At 42.8% G+C, this 17,205-nt stretch overlaps 2 protein-coding genes across 7 annotated transcripts in view; both read left to right on the forward strand.

The window, feature by feature from the left end:
* The window catches only part of LOC126536512 (uncharacterized), a 155,576-nt gene extending 141,981 nt beyond the window's left edge, over positions 1–13,595 (forward strand). For all 5 annotated transcript variants that reach the window (XM_050183514.3, XM_050183518.3, XM_050183516.3 and 2 more), the window contains exons 3-4: positions 10,751–10,858; positions 11,739–13,595. In XM_050183514.3, the coding sequence (XP_050039471.1) occupies positions 10,751–10,858; positions 11,739–11,873 (243 nt within the window). In that variant the 3' untranslated portion in view covers positions 11,874–13,595. The remainder of the gene's footprint in view (positions 1–10,750; positions 10,859–11,738) is intronic.
* A 1,278-nt stretch (positions 13,596–14,873) lies between these two features.
* mtd (TLD domain-containing protein mustard) overlaps positions 14,874–17,205 on the forward strand; it is a 35,371-nt gene continuing 33,039 nt past the window's right edge. For both annotated transcript variants that reach the window (XM_050183503.2, XM_050183504.3), the window contains exons 1-2: positions 14,874–15,065; positions 16,461–16,684. In XM_050183503.2, coding sequence (XP_050039460.1) covers positions 14,970–15,065; positions 16,461–16,684 — 320 coding nt within the window. In that variant the 5' untranslated portion in view covers positions 14,874–14,969. The remainder of the gene's footprint in view (positions 15,066–16,460; positions 16,685–17,205) is intronic.

Here is a 17,205-nt window from a genome sequence, read left to right on the forward strand (position 1 = left end):
TAGGGAGGGGGTGGGGGCTTTCTACTCCGGCATCTGCTGCGTATGGCGCGGATCCTATCCTGACAGCGATCTGCGACGGGGACTGAGTGCTGATAGGTTCGTGTACGCTGCGTTTCGGCCCCTCAGTTCGTGTCGAAGCGAGAGGCAGCATGAAGGTCAATTCGATCGCTGCCGCGCTTCCGCACTCCCGCGTTTTGACAGAGTTCCCGCGGTCATCGAGGGGGATATGGTCATGTTTGCTTGTTGCAAATTTCACCATGCTTCACTTAAAAATTGTAACAGCGCAAACACGTGCATCCACAAAGTAACAAGGAGACACAAGCTTGTTGCACATACACCATGTTTGTTGACGAGACACAAGCGCATATACCATGCTTGTTGGCTTAGTTAGTAAGCAAATGTTTACAAGTTTACCTGGCTGAAACAGCTACTATCATTACTTCGTATAGCTATCTACTAATTTGCTGTTGCAATCGGTGCTTAGCTTTTCGGCCGAAGCTGCGACTTTTTTGTTATCACAATCGATGCGTCACCTTTCGGCCTAAGCTACGACTTTCTATCGCTATTGCTGCTTCACCTTTAGGGCGAAACTGCGTCATTTTTCCCACAAGAAATGCGTAGATGTTATGAATACCTCAATCACTGCTGTTGTCGTTTCATGCGGTTCTAGTGATGGTATCTACTTTTGCGTATATTTATTAGAGCTGGATCCAGCGTTGTCAGTTGCGCATTCACACGGAACTATAGGTACGTGTTCTTATTTGTTCTGATAAGGCCGTTTAGAGGATGCACGCGTTCTTGTGCTGATACGCTGAATTGGCTTTCGATCATCGCTTCGGTGTTTCTTCATCCTTTGCTATTGGAGTACAGGGCAGACAAGGGAACAGGACAGCTTAGGAAAGACCCAACGGAAAGCAAGTAAATAAAGTGGATTGTGAGCAAAACGTTGATGGCCATGATTGCAGACAGTAGCGAAAGGGGGCAAAAATGTCAAAAGCGTGGGGTTTTCTGGTGCATTGTTACGTTGGAAAGCTAATTAGCTCTCTAGACACGTGGCAAACAATGCCAAATCATTTATTGCTCTTGAGTATCGTTCCCGGCACGTGCTGCGCGATGTGACGAAATTTAAAGGTGCCGGCGGGGCTGTATACTTGTCCCAGCATATACCTATAATACTGAGTGCTTCAGAGAACACTTTAAAAAATTTTGAAATATTGCCTGTGGCTCATGGCACACCCAATTGTGGTCCTTGAGCTAGTCTACTTGAAGAGGTGGACATTATTTACACAAAAAAATTGAAATACATGAACAACTAATTAACAAACATTCACTCATTAAATTTGAAGCTATTTAACTTGTGGCACATATTGCAATTTACAAATTCTAGCCGGGTGTTTGCAAGGCGGATCCACTTGGAACGAATTTTCAGGATGACACCAGTTTCAAGATATTAATTCTCGAACTTTGCAGAGAAATTCGTTGGCATTCCTGTTACCTTTGTTTTTCAATGCGTAAAGCGACGTTTTGCGAGTATGTGGAACCACAGGGCATTTTTACCAAAAGTTTAATGGCCCATATGTCGTAAATGGTGTCATCCACACAATTATCTTCAAGAGGATATGCCTTGCAGTCTCACCCACTAGAATTTGTAAATTGCAATATGTGCGATAAGGTAAGTAGTTAAAAACCTAGTTATCTTGGTTAATTAGTCGACTATGCATTTCAAATGTTCGTGCAAGTAATCCCCACTTCTGCGAGTAGACTCTGCATGAAGAAAATGAACGAACTAGCGTTCGGTTCTGTTGGCCGCGAAAATTGGTGCAGCCATCTACGGCACCATGCATGTGCTCGAGTTTAATGCAAGCAAACTAAGCTCAATAGTTTGCTATGTAAGCCAAATTTGCGCAGGACACGGGTATAGATAGGTCAGAGTAGAGGAGGGGACATGCCATCATTCCGTTCCAACTCAATTCTGGGGAGGGGAGCTCATCGTAATTCCACTTCTTTTAACTCCTCGCAGTGGTGATTAGAGAGGTTTAGAATAGGGGCCCCAATAGTTTGGGTCCCCAAGAAGCTTTGCAGGTGTTAGCATTGGGGCACGCAGGAGTGAAGAGTTTTAGAATAGGGCTTTGTGTTTGCGGATAGTATCTTGTGCTGACAGCACCACTACGGTGTCAAAGAAAAGCTATTAGAAATAATAAAATAAAATATACAATTTTATGATAAGAATAGTAATTTTGACTTTCGTGTATTTGCTTTTAATTAGAATTTAGAGGTTATCCTGTTAGTAGCAAACAATTAGTTGCATTTAGTTTTGAGCAACCAACTTTATGTGCCTTCATCAGCCAAGCTAAGCCGTGTTAGTCCTTTGAGCCATAAAATCCATAATCGAATTCAGAATCAGCGGCATCTAATGAATCAATCTTCATAACACATGCTAGTTGAGCGAAAGCGATAAGTGCAGTCACTACTCCTAGCTTGTGAACTTCACGCGTTACCACAAATCGAACCCAGTTTGGTGCTAGGTTAGAGTCATCGCTTCTATGGGTGCCACCATGTTTGTTTACGCAAATCCTTTGGGGCAACTTTTGGGGCTCCCGCCAGATCGGTGAAATAGTATGCAATACAAAAGCCAAATGTAGTTTGCGCCTCGCGCTTGCGCAGTGGCTTCGGTGCTATTTCTTTGGGGCCCCAAAACGTTTGGGGCCCCTATTCTAAAACTCTCTATTGTTGGACCATTTCATTAATTCCCATAAAAGAAATGCTTCTGTAATTGTTTACTACTAGGGCTTGCTTGACTAGTGACAAAAAAAGAAAACCGCACATTTTTGAAGACTTAACAACATAACAAATAGTGCCACTAAAACAATGTAACAAATACTATTATGCTCTATTTCTCTTTTTTTTTGTGCATGAATGAAGACATTTTGTAGTCTTATCTCTTCAGGGTGTTGTTGCTATATAACCTCTGTAATTATTATTCATTCAAGTAAAGCAAAATTTAAAATGATTTTATACCGTGTCTCCCGTAGTGGATGAGCGCAATTATTCGTAGAAAAAGCAGGCAAGCAAAATTAAGATGCTGGTCTTCAAGGAGAATGCTGCTGTTGTAGTGAGTGCAGAAGGAATTGCCGAAGTCTGCTGCCTTTTCTTTTTCGCATTCGAATGCGTTTCACGTTGGCTCCATAAACTTCGCATTATTGACGGCACTTTTTCGACTGGAACCACAAAATTCGCATCTCGGGAGAAGCAGGGAGATCCAAGGATCACCTGGACACCTAATCAACAAGGTGGGCCATTTCCAGAAATCATTTGTTTGCCACGCGGATCGGGAAGCCTAAGCGTAATGATAGCATCCCGGTTGCCATGCATCACCAGCCATCAATGGCTGATGTGGTGAGCCTAATTCCGCAATCAGAGGTGGAGAAACCCCCTCCCCGGCTCTTGCAGAGCATTAGGGTTAAGCAAGGAGGTTGTAAGCGTAGAGGGTGAAGGTATTCAACCAGAAGAGTTGGACCAAGGCTATTGGTTCAAAGTTAAAAAAAATCATCGAAGTGATAAAACATCATTTCAGAGAGCTAATTAAACTACTTGCAACAAGCTACAAAAAGGGCAACCGGCAAATCCGACAATTGTCGCAAGCCGTGTGCCATGCTTGCCAGTGGATGACTACAGGATCATTATTAGACCAAGAGGCAGACTCAACGTGACTGAACACGGTACAGACCGCATCTACCACTGCGTACGACGTGCTGCAAATGTTGAACACACAGTGCACGAAGAAGGTAATCTTTGCCTCAACCAGAAGCAGAACATTGTAGTCCTCGGCACACCATTGAAAGAAAGAGCCAAAATATATGTCGCAATAACCAGTCTGAGCATTGGGAGCGAGGAATATGAAGCCTGTGCCTATTGTGCAGCACTGGAGAACACCCCGAAAGGAGTCATCCGAGGTATCTCTGCCGATGAAAGCCCGGAAGACATCGTTGGGAGCTGGCCACAACACGTGACCCACTTAGTGGTATAATTATGGACAGAATTTTCCAACTTGCCTCTCTGACTACCTCTTATAGCCCCTTCTGGATGCTCGACGGTGTACTAAGAAAAATATGGCAGGATTTAGAAATTAGCATGGACTCATGCGGGGTGCAACCGTTTGCGGCATGGCTGTTTTTGGCATGCGTCCCTTTGTCGTAGGCCAAGCATGTTCTTGCTCAATCGAATAATCCTTGGCAACCCAGCTCCTTAATTAAATGTTAAGGAGTTCACGAAATCTAAGAACTTGACTTAAGTAAAGGTTGCTGGCTTTAAATGAAGTGCACATTATAACGAAGAAAAGTTCCTGTATCATCATAAGTATAGAATGTGTAGAATACCGCGTTGCTTATAATGTAGATACTGAAAATTCCATATTGAGTAAAAGTTGAGAAATGTGATAAATTATCCAAGTGTAGTTTAGCCTGATTGGCAAATTTACTGGTTTTGTAGCATCGCCTAAAATTGGCAGTTAGCGCTCCAAGACTATGGGCCAATCCCATTTCAGCTCCTTTCCTGAATCTTGGGCTCACATTCCATTCTCATTACTTCTGCCAGACTGGTGACCCCATTCAGATTCCATTCCAAATGTTTGAAAATGGGGAATGATTCTGGAATCATTCCAACTCGGGAGCTGCCACTCCGCAACTCTGGTGCAGGTATTGAGGCTTAGGCGGTGAGAGCAGTTTCAGTCGCGACTGCGCTCGATGCTAGAATGCATGCTGCCTTTCCTGTCATCGTGCAGTTTTCTGCTGTTGGATATCGTTGCGCCACTGTGCCACGCAGGAACGTAATGCATCATTGGACAGGAGTAGATTCCCCTTATGTATTTCTAAGAATATTTAATTGCAAACGTTTTCATGCCTTACTGTTTGCTGCTGATTCCTACCACATGCGAGAACAAACATAAACGTATATGCCGAGAGCTTTCTTTAGTGTGGCGTTTGCCTAATGGTGTTGGTATAGTTCCCCCCCTTCCCCCTTCTTTTTTGCCCCGAAGTGCATATCAGTGGGTCGAACTCGATCGAACTCTGCCAACCTGTGACACGCATGGGACAGCATTTAACCACCAAGTTTGTGTGATATATTTGCCCATCGCAGCGTCAAAATTTGACATTTTGATGGCTGTGTACTGCAGGAATGAAGCTTTTCAATTCATATATCCGTTGCACCTGAGATTTATTCTGATGCTGTGCTCCTCCTTGTATATGGCTTTAGCTGGTAGTTGAAAGCCTAGATTAACAAAACCACTGATGTATATAACAGGCATATGACGTTTATGATTTCATCGTGCGCAGCCAGCGGCTGTTCTCCTTTCACCCATTCGTGACCTGATGTGCACGTTGCTTATCCATCATGGAGAGTTGACTTTGGACACTTATTTTTTCTGCATGTGCGTGCGTGGTTTTTTTTGTCTGCACTGCGTTATTTACAGGCTCTTGTGCAATCTTTTAATGTGCATGCATGTTTTTTACTCATTGCCACAGTGACTTGTCGCGCTTTAAGCTTTGTGTTTCGCAAACATTGTTTGTGCAATGTGAAAAGCCGCGTACACATGGCCTGCAGTCACCATGCAGGAAGCGACCTGGGTTGCTGTGTACTGAGGCGCAATGTTACGATTCACTTTCCAAGCCGTTATATGATCACACTCCTGGACCGACCTGGTTCTATAAACGTTGCCCTGGGGCCGTATTCTGTAACAGTTCGCTTTGGGACCGGTTTGGTCTGGCTGTTATGTCAAGGTGATGTCACTCGGAGAAAGAATGGAATGTTGCGGCGTGAGGGAGACCAATGAACGTGTGCCGATCTGTCGCAAGGTCACATCATCATTTTTGTTTGTGCTTTGGGGACGATATAGTAATTGAAGGATGTTGCTGGTTCAGGAGGAGGAATAAACTTTTATTTTGGAAACAGTATTCCAGGGTAAGCCCCAGTTCTACTCTCGGTGGGAGGTCTCCTCATTCCAGGAACCCTCTGGCCTTCGCTGCTTCCTTGGCCCTGGCGACGAGACGTCATTGTTGTTCCAGGTCCTCGGAGACGAGCTTGGCCTCCCACATTTCTATGAGGTCTTCGCTTTGTCTGGCGTTGCAACAGTCTCTCGGTGAAGGCAATGCGTCTTTGTCTAGATGCCATGGACATTCGAGGATCAGGTGCGCTAAGGTGTCCGGTACGCCGCACATTGGGCAGTGGTATCCTTGTAGCGTTGGGTACAGTCTGTGCATGATGATTCCGTGGATATAAGTATTACCTTGCAGTCTTCTGAGTGTAGTGCTTTCTTCTTTGTTGAGCTTCGGGTGAGGTGGTGGGTACATCCTGCGTTCCAGCCTGTGATGTTGAAGGGTCCCTGAGTACGTGATGGGTAAGGTCTCTGCCTCCGCTGGCGCAGACCGGGCGTCTCGAGAGTAGGAAGGGTTGGCCCGGCAGGTGTGGCCTCAGGCCGCGGCGTGTGCCGCTTCGTTCCCCTCCAGCCTCTCGTGCCCAGGAACCCATGTCACGCAGGTGTAGGGGATCGGAGTACTGCGGTGCTTCAATAGCTTCAGTGCTTCTGTTGACACGCGACCCTTAGCGTAGTTCCTGACGGCTGCTTGAGAATCGGAGCAGATGACAGCTACGTCCATGCACGTGGTAGTTGCTAGGGCGATCGCTGTCTCTTCTGCAGTCTCGGGGTTTTGTGCATGGACTGTGGCAGACGCTAACTTTCTGCCCTGAGAATCTACGACGCTCAGGGCGTAAGCGTTTCTTTTGCTAGTTCAGTAAAAAAAAATATTGGTTTGTATGCAACACTTGCGCATTTAATTTCCAGCAATAACTGAGCTTCCGACGCAGATGGCTAGTGGTTTAATTTTATCTGCGTTCTTTTATTAATCTTTTTGTCGCTAGGTGGTGCGCCACACATTAAGCAATTAAAGTGGTTCTCTTTGTGTAGGCTACGGTTCTAATACGAGTTCGTTTAGCCTTGGCTGAGCTTATTAGGGTGGACGATTGTGATTAGAGTTCCGTCCACGCATCCCCTAACTTCGAGAATCTTCCCGCGGCCAAGAAAACATTCTTGACTGTGGTTTTTCTCTTGCAGTGTGGAGAGAAATCTCGCACCCCTTTTTCTTTTCCCTCAACCGCAATGACCCTAGTGATGGCAGTAATGATGCGACTGACTGATGGTTGCAACAACGACCCGCCGTGGCTGCTCAGTAGTTATGGTGCTGGGCAGCTGAGCACAAGGTCGCGGGATCGAATCCTGGCCACGGCGGCCACATTTCGATGGGCGGCGAAATGCGAAAACACCCGTGTGCTTAGATTTAGGTGCACGTTACACAACCCCAGGTGGTCGAAATTTCCGGAGTCCTCCACTACGGCGGGCCTCATAATCAGAAAGTGGCTTTGGCACGTAAAACCCCAAATTTAATTAATTTAATTTAATTACGGTTGCAACAACCGAATAGCTTCTACATTCCAGATGCTCTGCTGAAACAACCCGTAGAAAAAAAACAATGAAAAAACTAGCGTGTACAGCACTAAGGTCACAGTGTCAACGCTACTAAATCTTGTGGTCTGCGATATTCTAGCTCATTGCAAATCCATTGCATTCTGTTTTTGGGGTGCCTAAACTGCCTTCGCTCATGTCATATGCGTCGCACCGTTGCCTCTCATCACATCGCTGTCTGAGGCCAACACTCGCCAGCAACACAGCCAAAGAAGCCACTATTGGCATCCCTCTCGTCACTCCAGCCAGTGCAAGACTAGCAGGTGGCCACGGTTGCACCCTCGAGATCATGCTCGCCACCGCGCGCGACCTTCAAGCGAATCACTTCTCCGCGGTTCCTTTCATAGCAGATGAGGTGTTCTTTTCCAGATGATTGACAACCTATGTGAACAAAATTTGTTGTCACGCCTACCAGGGATGACGACAGCGAAGCGCCAACCAATGGCATTCGTGAGAGCAAACAGGTTCCAAATCAAACCATTACAGAATACGGCCCCTGGACTTTGTCAAATTCCCCCCATAGTGTTGACTTTGCCATCTTGTCTGCTCTGATTGGTCCAGAGTGCTGCCACAGCCTCTCTGATTAGCTCATTACAGAATTTGACTTTGTCGGAATTTGACCGATGTACAGAATAGCATGCCTGGCAACATATATACAGGTAATTAAAAGAAGGCAAGGAAGTTTTTGCGTGGCCTGAACTCCGCCGCCACCTGTTCAAATACATATGCAACGCAGTAATGGTGTTCTGAAATAACCCCTGGGCTGTTTTTAATTTTTTTTTTTCACATTTTACAGAAAGAGTCAAATCCTAGTTACTGTTAGAAACAAAATTTTGATTTAGAGCCTAAATAGTTTACAATAATTTTTTTTTATTGGTAAGCTGAGAAAAATATGGAAGCCCGAAGTTTACAAATTTGTCCCTCTACATCAAAAACATATATCGCCATTGTGTAAACTACATCCATTAGGGCATCTAAACCGGACACATTTGATAAATAAATTTACAATTTAAGTAAATTTATTACGTTGTTTACAAGGGCTTCGCAAAAGTCCTACTCACACATTAGTAGTATATTTGAGAGCTATGTATAATACATAAATTTTGTCTGCTTTAGATGTACTGTTAGGTGCAGTTTACAGAATTGCTATATAATTTTTCATTGCTGTGTTCGAGTTGCAAACCTTGTAGTTTCGTTTCTGAAACTTGGGAATTTTCAATTATTTTTATTAAGAGGTTCATGGCCTACATTGCGGATTCACTACCAACAGTTACACGATCAAAGGTTATTTCTTTAAATGCAACAAACCTAATCAAATTTGATGCAGCAGTTGCAGAGAAAAACAGTTTCTCCTTTCACATGTATTTAGATAGGAGCCCTCGAGCTAAAGCTTCCTCTTGAAGCCCAGCATTTTGTACAAGTGTGCTATTCTGGGCATTCAGCGATATTGTCAAACTTTGTAATGGTGGCATTTTGAGCCAACAAAGAGGCCATAGCAGCATTCTGGACCAATCAGAGCTGACAAGATGGCGAATTTGACGGTATGGCAGAATGTCCAGACAACGTCCTTGTACAGAACAGTGGTCCTTAAGAGTCTGCTCCTTCTTTTAATTACATGCGACCCCTCCGTCGCAATGCTTGACTGTGTGTGTGTTCTACCGCGTTTGCCGTTGCACCGGTGCCAATTAGCCACATCTGGTGTGTGGGTTCGTGCAGTGAGCCACCTTTGCGCATGACCTCGGAGCTCAAGCAGCGTGAGTAGCCAGATCTTGGAGGCTATGCTTCGCGCCTGTGCTGCTTGAAACATACACAGCTCTAAGCTACGATTCAATTTCTGGTTTTCTTCTGAATGGCTTGAACTTCGCGCAATACAATCGAAGGTTCGAAATGCTGGTTGCCGTTATTGCGCCTATTAACGCTATCATACAGTGCTGCTTTGTTCCTGCTAGCAGCAAGAACAGTGCTGCTGCTTTGTGGGTAACATGAAGTCTAAATGTCGTTGTAGCTGTGTATATCTTCTATTGTGATGACATCTCCTTTTTATTAATTGAACTTTGAATTGCAGCTATCACTTCTATCTTATCATCTTTAAACAAGCAGCATTCTTAGCTATGTTTTCTCTCTAACAGTACTCTGTCGCTGTTCCTGACTTAATTGTTTTCAAGCATCAGTAGTGTTCCATGACTAATGTAGAGCTGTGCCTGTAGAGTGCACAGTGAGTGCTATTGTACTATAAGTTTTATGCATGTAAATTTAAGCATACAATTGACCTTATGATGTTCAGATACATGTTGTATTTTTGCATTTTGATCTGTCTTGCCAGAAGTGAGTAGAAAAGTTTCTGCCTTTCTCAGAATGTTGTTGAAATTGGTATAAGCAATCATTTCCGTATAGTGCTGTGTTGAGGTTTGGGCTATTTGCACCGTGTGGCAGCACCTGCCATATGCCAGGCATGTTTGCAGCAAGGCAGCTGTGTATCCTGCAAGCACAAGTGTCGTGCTGCTGCTCTTCTGGGCACATAATGCGCTTGCTAGTAATGTATGCATTGCATCAAGACACGCAATGTTGCAGCAAGAATCAGGGAGCTGGGTGCTCTGGCTTTGTTCTGGTTCACTGGACCATTGATGCAGGAAGCAGGCAAGACAACGAATAATGATGAGGCTACATACTGCGCTTCAGCTGTGGTGTGCTAATGCCGAGCTGCTTTTGTCGCAGTTATCACATGAGCTATTTGGGCCAGTATTTGCTTTTTTGTATCAATGGACAGCTGTGAAAGCAAGTGTAATGGGACATTAAAAACACATTTGTGTTAGTTTCACTTTGTGAAACTACCGACATGTTTGCAATTAATCACAGTTTGTCCCTAAAGAGTACTGCATGTGCTCAGATAGCTCTCTCTCTGCTTTTCATAAATGTAAAACAAGAAAACAAAGATGCATTTTAGCAGCTTGTTTGCTCTCATAGTTGAGGAATTGCCTACTGTTTCTTGACACTCTACATATTGCAAGGGCTATATTTCAAGGACTTGTATAGCAATTTTTGGTTTTCCGATCAACAATCCTAAGTATAAGAGACACTGATGGTGCCTCAACACTTTTTTGATAACAATAGCTCAAGGGTGTCCTCTATCAACAGCTAGAATTTGTTCCAATGCCTTTATCTCCAGTCATGGTTATGTGACTGCCACATGTTCTGGAAGCCATGTCATGCAGACCATTTTGCTTATACTTGCAGGTCAAGGCTTCTGACACGTTGGCTGGCATTGCTGCAAGGTTTGAGTGCACACCAGGAGAGCTGACGACGATGAACCGGTTAACAAGCAGACTCATCTTTCCTGGCCAGGTCAGTAGCAGACGCTTCTCAATGGAGTGGTGAAACCCCGCTTTACCAAAATCAAGTTGAATAGCGTCAAAAATGGAAGATTTTAAGTGGGATAATAGCTGTCAACAACATTGATGCCAAAATTTGTGCTTGTTTCTTGATGATCTTGAATTTAGAACAGCACAACATGGGACAAAGAAGGGAACAGCACTGTGCTTGTCCTGTCCCTGTGTTGTTGCATTCTTCTAAAGTGAGAAAGAAAATAAAGTAATAATAATAAGATGGCAATGTGCAGAAACAAAAATGAGAGCTGTGAAGAAATGCCTCCTTGCTTTCTCTTGTGCAGTTAACTCTGCCTTGTTTGTCACCTGTAAGATTTTCTTTTTTTTAATGCTCTGGTAGATTTTCAAGTAATTCCACTCATGTTAATGCACCTTTCAAAAATTGATGACGACGACTTGTCGATGATGATTATGGCCACCATAGTTGTCCACATAATGCAAGTGACTGAAAGACACAGCAAAGCCAGTTCTAAACTTCTAACTGTTGTTTCAGTAAAAGAAAGAAGGCGAAATATATTGCAAGGCATGTTTGGGTTCAAGGTCATCCAAGGGTGGTAGAAATGGTTTCAACTTTTCACGAGATGCATATTTATATGCCACTTAAGAAATAGGTTCCCAATATATGATGAAGACTTTATTTGGCATTTGATACGTTATATGAAAGTTTCGCATCTATTTGGTATATGGAAAAGGTGATGGTAAACAAAAAACACTTCCTGCGGCCTCCCCTTATAAACTGACTCCTAAATTTGCCTGTCTCTTTGGTACTTTCAAGGGCTTTCCTGTTTTCATACTCAAGGGAGTAAGCATTGTTGTCTGTGGTCCCATTTTCTTGGCAGACACTGTACATTCCTATCAAAGACCAAGATGCAGCTGACGCACCTGAGCATGGGAGACTGGAGGATGACAAGGCAAGCTTTGATTATTGCCATTTGGTATTTGCTTGGCTGCTGAGTAGTGTTAGTAGGATTTAGTCTTGACACTGCTCAGTGTAAATGGTTTATAAATATTTGTTGTGTTGTTGGACTGCCAAATGGGGAGAGCGACAACTCATGTTCTAAGCCATGTTGGATTGCATCGTGCTTGGCCTCCAGATTTTGCTGCATTTATTTCTAGAAACTAAAGATACTGCTGAGCTTTTTCAGACAAAATACTGAGGTCCAAAGATGCATAAGTGTTAACAAAAGCATTTTTTTTACATCAGACTTCGAAAGCCAAACATACCTGCAACGTCTGTTTACGTGATAAGCTAACACTGTCTGTCATGTATGCGGACGCTGTATTCATCACCATTTTGTGTTAACTCTAAAAGGACGAAACCTATAAATACCTACAAAAAGCATTTTTTGTCTAAGTGTGCCAAACACATTGTGAATAAGCATAATCAGCCAAAAGGAAAAATATTTTCTGTGAGCTTTTTAGCAATAAGGGGGAAACACCAGGCAAAAAACTGGAAGTGGGCTTCACCCCAAGCCAAGTATGGCTTCGTTTGGAATTTGTGTAGACGGCTCTCGTCATATGTGAACCATTGGTGTACATTTGATTTGTTTTACATCATTTGTGTGACGCCACTGCAGCTGGAGGTCATGCATCAATTTTTCTCCTCTGACCATGCTTTAAAAAAAAGTGAGTCGTGTGCCACAATTGTCTTCCTAGTATTTTGTTTCTGCTCTAAACTGAAAAATGATGCTTGCTCTCTATCACTCAGTGTTGGCTGAAGACATATAGCCTGAAACTTCATACTCAGAACTGAAACTCGTCAAGAAAACTTTTTTTTTCTGGTATGTTGCCTTAGGCAACACTCATCCACAGAGGTTTAATAAAGAAGCAATGACAGTGGCATGAACTGTAACGTGAAACCAACATGAAAACATGCCATCTTTATGAACAATAGAGTGTATTCCCTGAAGCTAGAACTGATGTGTCTTCCTGTATATACTGTACACATTTCATAATTTGTATATGACACCTGTGGTGCATGCAGCTATAATGTATGGAGAGAGAGTGAACATTTTATTGAACTAATGTGTGACCAGCTGCTAGGTTATTCTCATGGTCAGGTTTTGTAGTTTAATTGGAACTTCTTGGTGCAGATTTCTAGCAATAGTCTCTAAGCACTGCTGGGAGAGTAACCTCTTCTCCAACTTCAAAGCATTTGGTCTTTAGGAGTGCGTCAGCGTTTCTTGTATATGCATATGCGGGACCACGGAGTGCAATTATCGTTGCGATATGTTCTTCACTAGAAGGCAACAATTGTGGTGCCTATGTAGCATTTAACTCTTACAATGTTTTGCACATTTGAAAGAAATTATTTTTATAAACTCTCACTACAAGTGAATTCCTCAGATTAGGTGGAATTGAAAAGTTGGTGACTCTTCTGTAGGAACATAGATGTCAGCCACAACAATAGCTTTGAATTAATAATTGCTTCTATTGAAAGGATGGATCATGGGTGCTAGGTCAAAGATTTCCAAAAAAAGCTTTCTTCCTGCCAGAATTTTGATTGAAGATACTTTTTGGTATTTTTGGTTGAAACTGGTAAATTAAAGTTAGTAAAATCGGCCCTTTAATTCGTTATATCAAAATTTCATTATATTAAAGTTTAAGCTTTTAGGCAGGTAAGCCTAGCCACCGACAGATTTTCATACGGAAAGAGATGAAGTATTTTCTGACATATCAGGCAAATGAAAAAAAAATCTTGATAAGAAAAAAAGAAATTATTTTGTGGAATTTGAGAGTCAGCGACCAAAGATACGGTTTCATGCTGTGTTGGCAATATCTTCATATCGGCGGTGTGCAGCAAAGCCTGCGACACTTTCATGTCTACTCTGCCCCCACAGCTATTAGTGCTGTTTCATTGCGAGTGACACCATCACGATAAGCACAGGCAGGGGGAAGCCTATCACTTCAACACATATCGGAAACTCAAGATTATGCCACTTATAGCACTAAACACGGGGGAAGACAGCACACATGAAGCCACGGCCATCTCGGCACGCCTAGGCTTTACACCCGCCACAGATTATTTCCAAGATGGAGCATGTGGGCCGCGCATGCGCTGCAAAGCCACAGCCGGGATACAGGAGATGCGTGCTCACCTGCCTCACACCTGCAACTAAATTTTGGTAGCTCGTGCTTTTTGGTCACTGCAACTTCTTTCTGCAACAAACTAAGGAATGTTATATTTAACAATGTGCCGCTTACATTGAAGAAATTATTGATTTCCCGGAACTTAAAGTTGCACTTGTAGTACTGGAAGTGCCAGGCTGCAATGTACACCATGCACACAAAACCCTACACTGAAGACTTATCACATGCCACCTTGCTTCATTATCTCTGGTGCACATAAAAGTCAGGTCCTAATAATGCCAGTTTTTTTATATATACTACTTGTAAGGCAATAAATAGCTTTTTCAGGTAGGAACAGCGATAAGGACAGGGATGGCGTGAAGGCATGCAAAAAGACCACGTGCAACTCTGACTGGCAACTTTCTTATATTTGCAACAAGCTAACATTCAGATATGCTAGAAGGCTTTTTCGCAAGTATCAGCCCCTACATTGCATGCATGGGGGAAATCGGTGTGTTTAGAGGTTTACATTTAGGAACAGCATTTCCTAACAAAAGCAGATGCCCCACTGACAAAGTTTCTGTTGATTTTAATTCCATGGTTATTTAGTTGCTGTTTCTTGCTACTAATTCACAATTGCCAAACTTGGGTTGGCAACCACGCACCTCGCACTGAATGTCCAGATGGCTACTCACTACATTTGACATGTTGCAGTGGAGTTAAGTTTATGTTAGCACATTAGTTATGCTGACATTGCTCACATTTGAACATGTGCCACAAGGCAGATATTAGATATTGTTAACACCAATTTCTGTGCCTAATTTTGGTGCATATGTAATATCTAATGAACAACCGTTTTTGCAAGTGTCAAATTATTGCAGTAATGTTTGGCTGTGCTTTTTTCTTGGTAACTCATCCACTTGCAGGCATTTGCGGGTCATCATGGCACTGGGGCAGGACCACCTTTGCTTGGCGAGCGACCTTGTTCACCAAGGGCCATCATGTCGCCACCAGACTCGCCGGTTGCTTTTGTGGAACAGCAGCGACATGGTGGCTCTTCCACTGAGCACATTGAATCAGCTGAGCCAGAGAACAAGGTAGCTGCATTACCTTAGACACTATCAATCAAATACTCGTTGCCTTCAGTCCCAAATTAGTACTGTATATTCTATAATATAGTCAGCGCCGGGTGTGATCTGCAGGAGCAAATCGGGGCTGAAAATAAAAGGCTATTTCTTACACAGTGGCATGCACTGTATAGTGTGCAGGGACAAATTTTGGCTGGAAATAAGTTTTTCTAGATTGTCTACAACAATGCATATAGCTGGTAAGCAAAATTGTATTGTCTAGCATTAAGACCATGCGTCCTTTATTAGACATCATATTATATTTTATTAGATGATCATGCTGTGTGGTTTAGCATGGTAAAGAGTGAGATGCAGTTGGCCTCATTTCTTTCTAAGCCTTCGGTCTGACAAATTGTATCCTCCGCACCCTCACATACGTAGACGGCGCATCACAAAATTTTTATGCTTGGACAAGTATTATTTACAGACTAGGGTCCGGAAAATTATAAAAATAAAACAAGGTCATCAGCGCCTTTGCCCAGTGACAAATCTGAGAGCATCCCGTAAACAAAAATGAAGCAAAATCATTTCTTGATTGTTTTCTTTGTGTTGCTCTCCTTTTTTTTTTCTATGTCACGACACTGAAGCCTGCATGTGCACATCACCACCTCTGCTTTTACGAAATCAGTTTTGTTTTTGTGAACATCTATTTATAGTTTGTATGTTGTTAAGTGTGAAGTATTAGTGTAATTTATGTGGTATAATGTTCTAGATGTTATTGTATCAAGTATTTAACCACCCTCTGTGTTTGTTCATGGTAGTGCATTTCATTTGAACTTTATTTTATGGCATATGCAAGTGATACAAATAGGTCATACAAATGTTTAATTCCTAATGAAGTCAAAGGATGTGTATGTGTTAATTATAGCATTACGTAGCATTGAATACTGTACAATGCTGTATAAGTAGTGAAACACTTGCAGAAATTTTGTGCAGTCGAACATCATTAAGAGCTGCTTCTGACACAAAAATACCTTTGTTATAATGGACATTCATTATAAGCCTATATATTCATTACATGTTGATATCAACAAAAAGGAGTTTAAGTCTACCTTGTTATATCCAATAATAAGTTACATGTTATATCGAGGTTTGACGGTAATACCTGGACTGTTCTGCTATCCCCAATGACCTCTGGCCCACTGAGGCTGTCTCGGGCAGCATTTTGGCTGGAGGAAGCATATTCTTGGAAAAACAAAAATTCTAATTTTAAATTTGCATGCAAACGTTATTGCTAGAGTTAGAAACTTCGCATGGCAGTTATTCAGCTGAGTTTGACATTTTGTTAGTTTGTAATTGCAGCATTTGTCAAGCACCTTGATGCAGCTCTTTTGACTTTTTTGGGGACCTTTTGGGATCTTGCAGGAGAACATGGACATGTTCCTGAAGATTTCATCACGACACATAACGGATGGCCAGGGGGTGGTGATGGGAACACTTCTGGTGACTCCGAACAATGTGATGTTTGTGCCCAATGTGTCTGACGCACTCGTCATGGAGCATGGGTCTGAGTGTTATGAAGTGACTGCCCCTATGGATATGGTGGTGGCTGCAGCCCTCTACAACGACATTACACATATGCGCCTTCGGTCAGTGCTATTTCTTCTTTTCAATTCCTTACTGCCTGTGTTACTAGCAATCAGTAATGCTGAACTTGCTAATATATGAGTTGTGGTAGACAAACAAACTAGGTAACGAGATTTTCAGGTGGAGCTATTTAAGGGACACTCTCGCTGTCTCAATGGAGTCAGATTGCCCTGCTTCTGAGCTCTTTGACGGAAATTGAATTTTCACAGAATGTTGCAGGTGGTGAATGAGACAAAAAATGTGTAATTAACTGCCTATGAAAGCTGCACAGAATAAATCTTATGGTTGAGTTGTGGACATTAACTGCCCATCTCATGGGGCAGTAGCCACTCTATTAAAAGTGAACATGCCTGATATCTACTTCTATGTGTCATACTGGGAAGTGTGGAGTCAGTTCCTTGCTTTAATAATGAACTGATGATACAGTAAGGATGTCAAGATATAAGGCTAACTGGCATAGGTTTAGGTTGTTAACCTGTCAGTGTGACGTCACAAATTTCAAAGTATTTTCTTGTACTTGGGC

The sequence above is a fragment of the Dermacentor andersoni genome, chromosome 4, assembly GCF_023375885.2.
Source record: "Dermacentor andersoni chromosome 4, qqDerAnde1_hic_scaffold, whole genome shotgun sequence".
Taxonomy (NCBI): Eukaryota; Metazoa; Arthropoda; class Arachnida; order Ixodida; family Ixodidae; genus Dermacentor; species Dermacentor andersoni.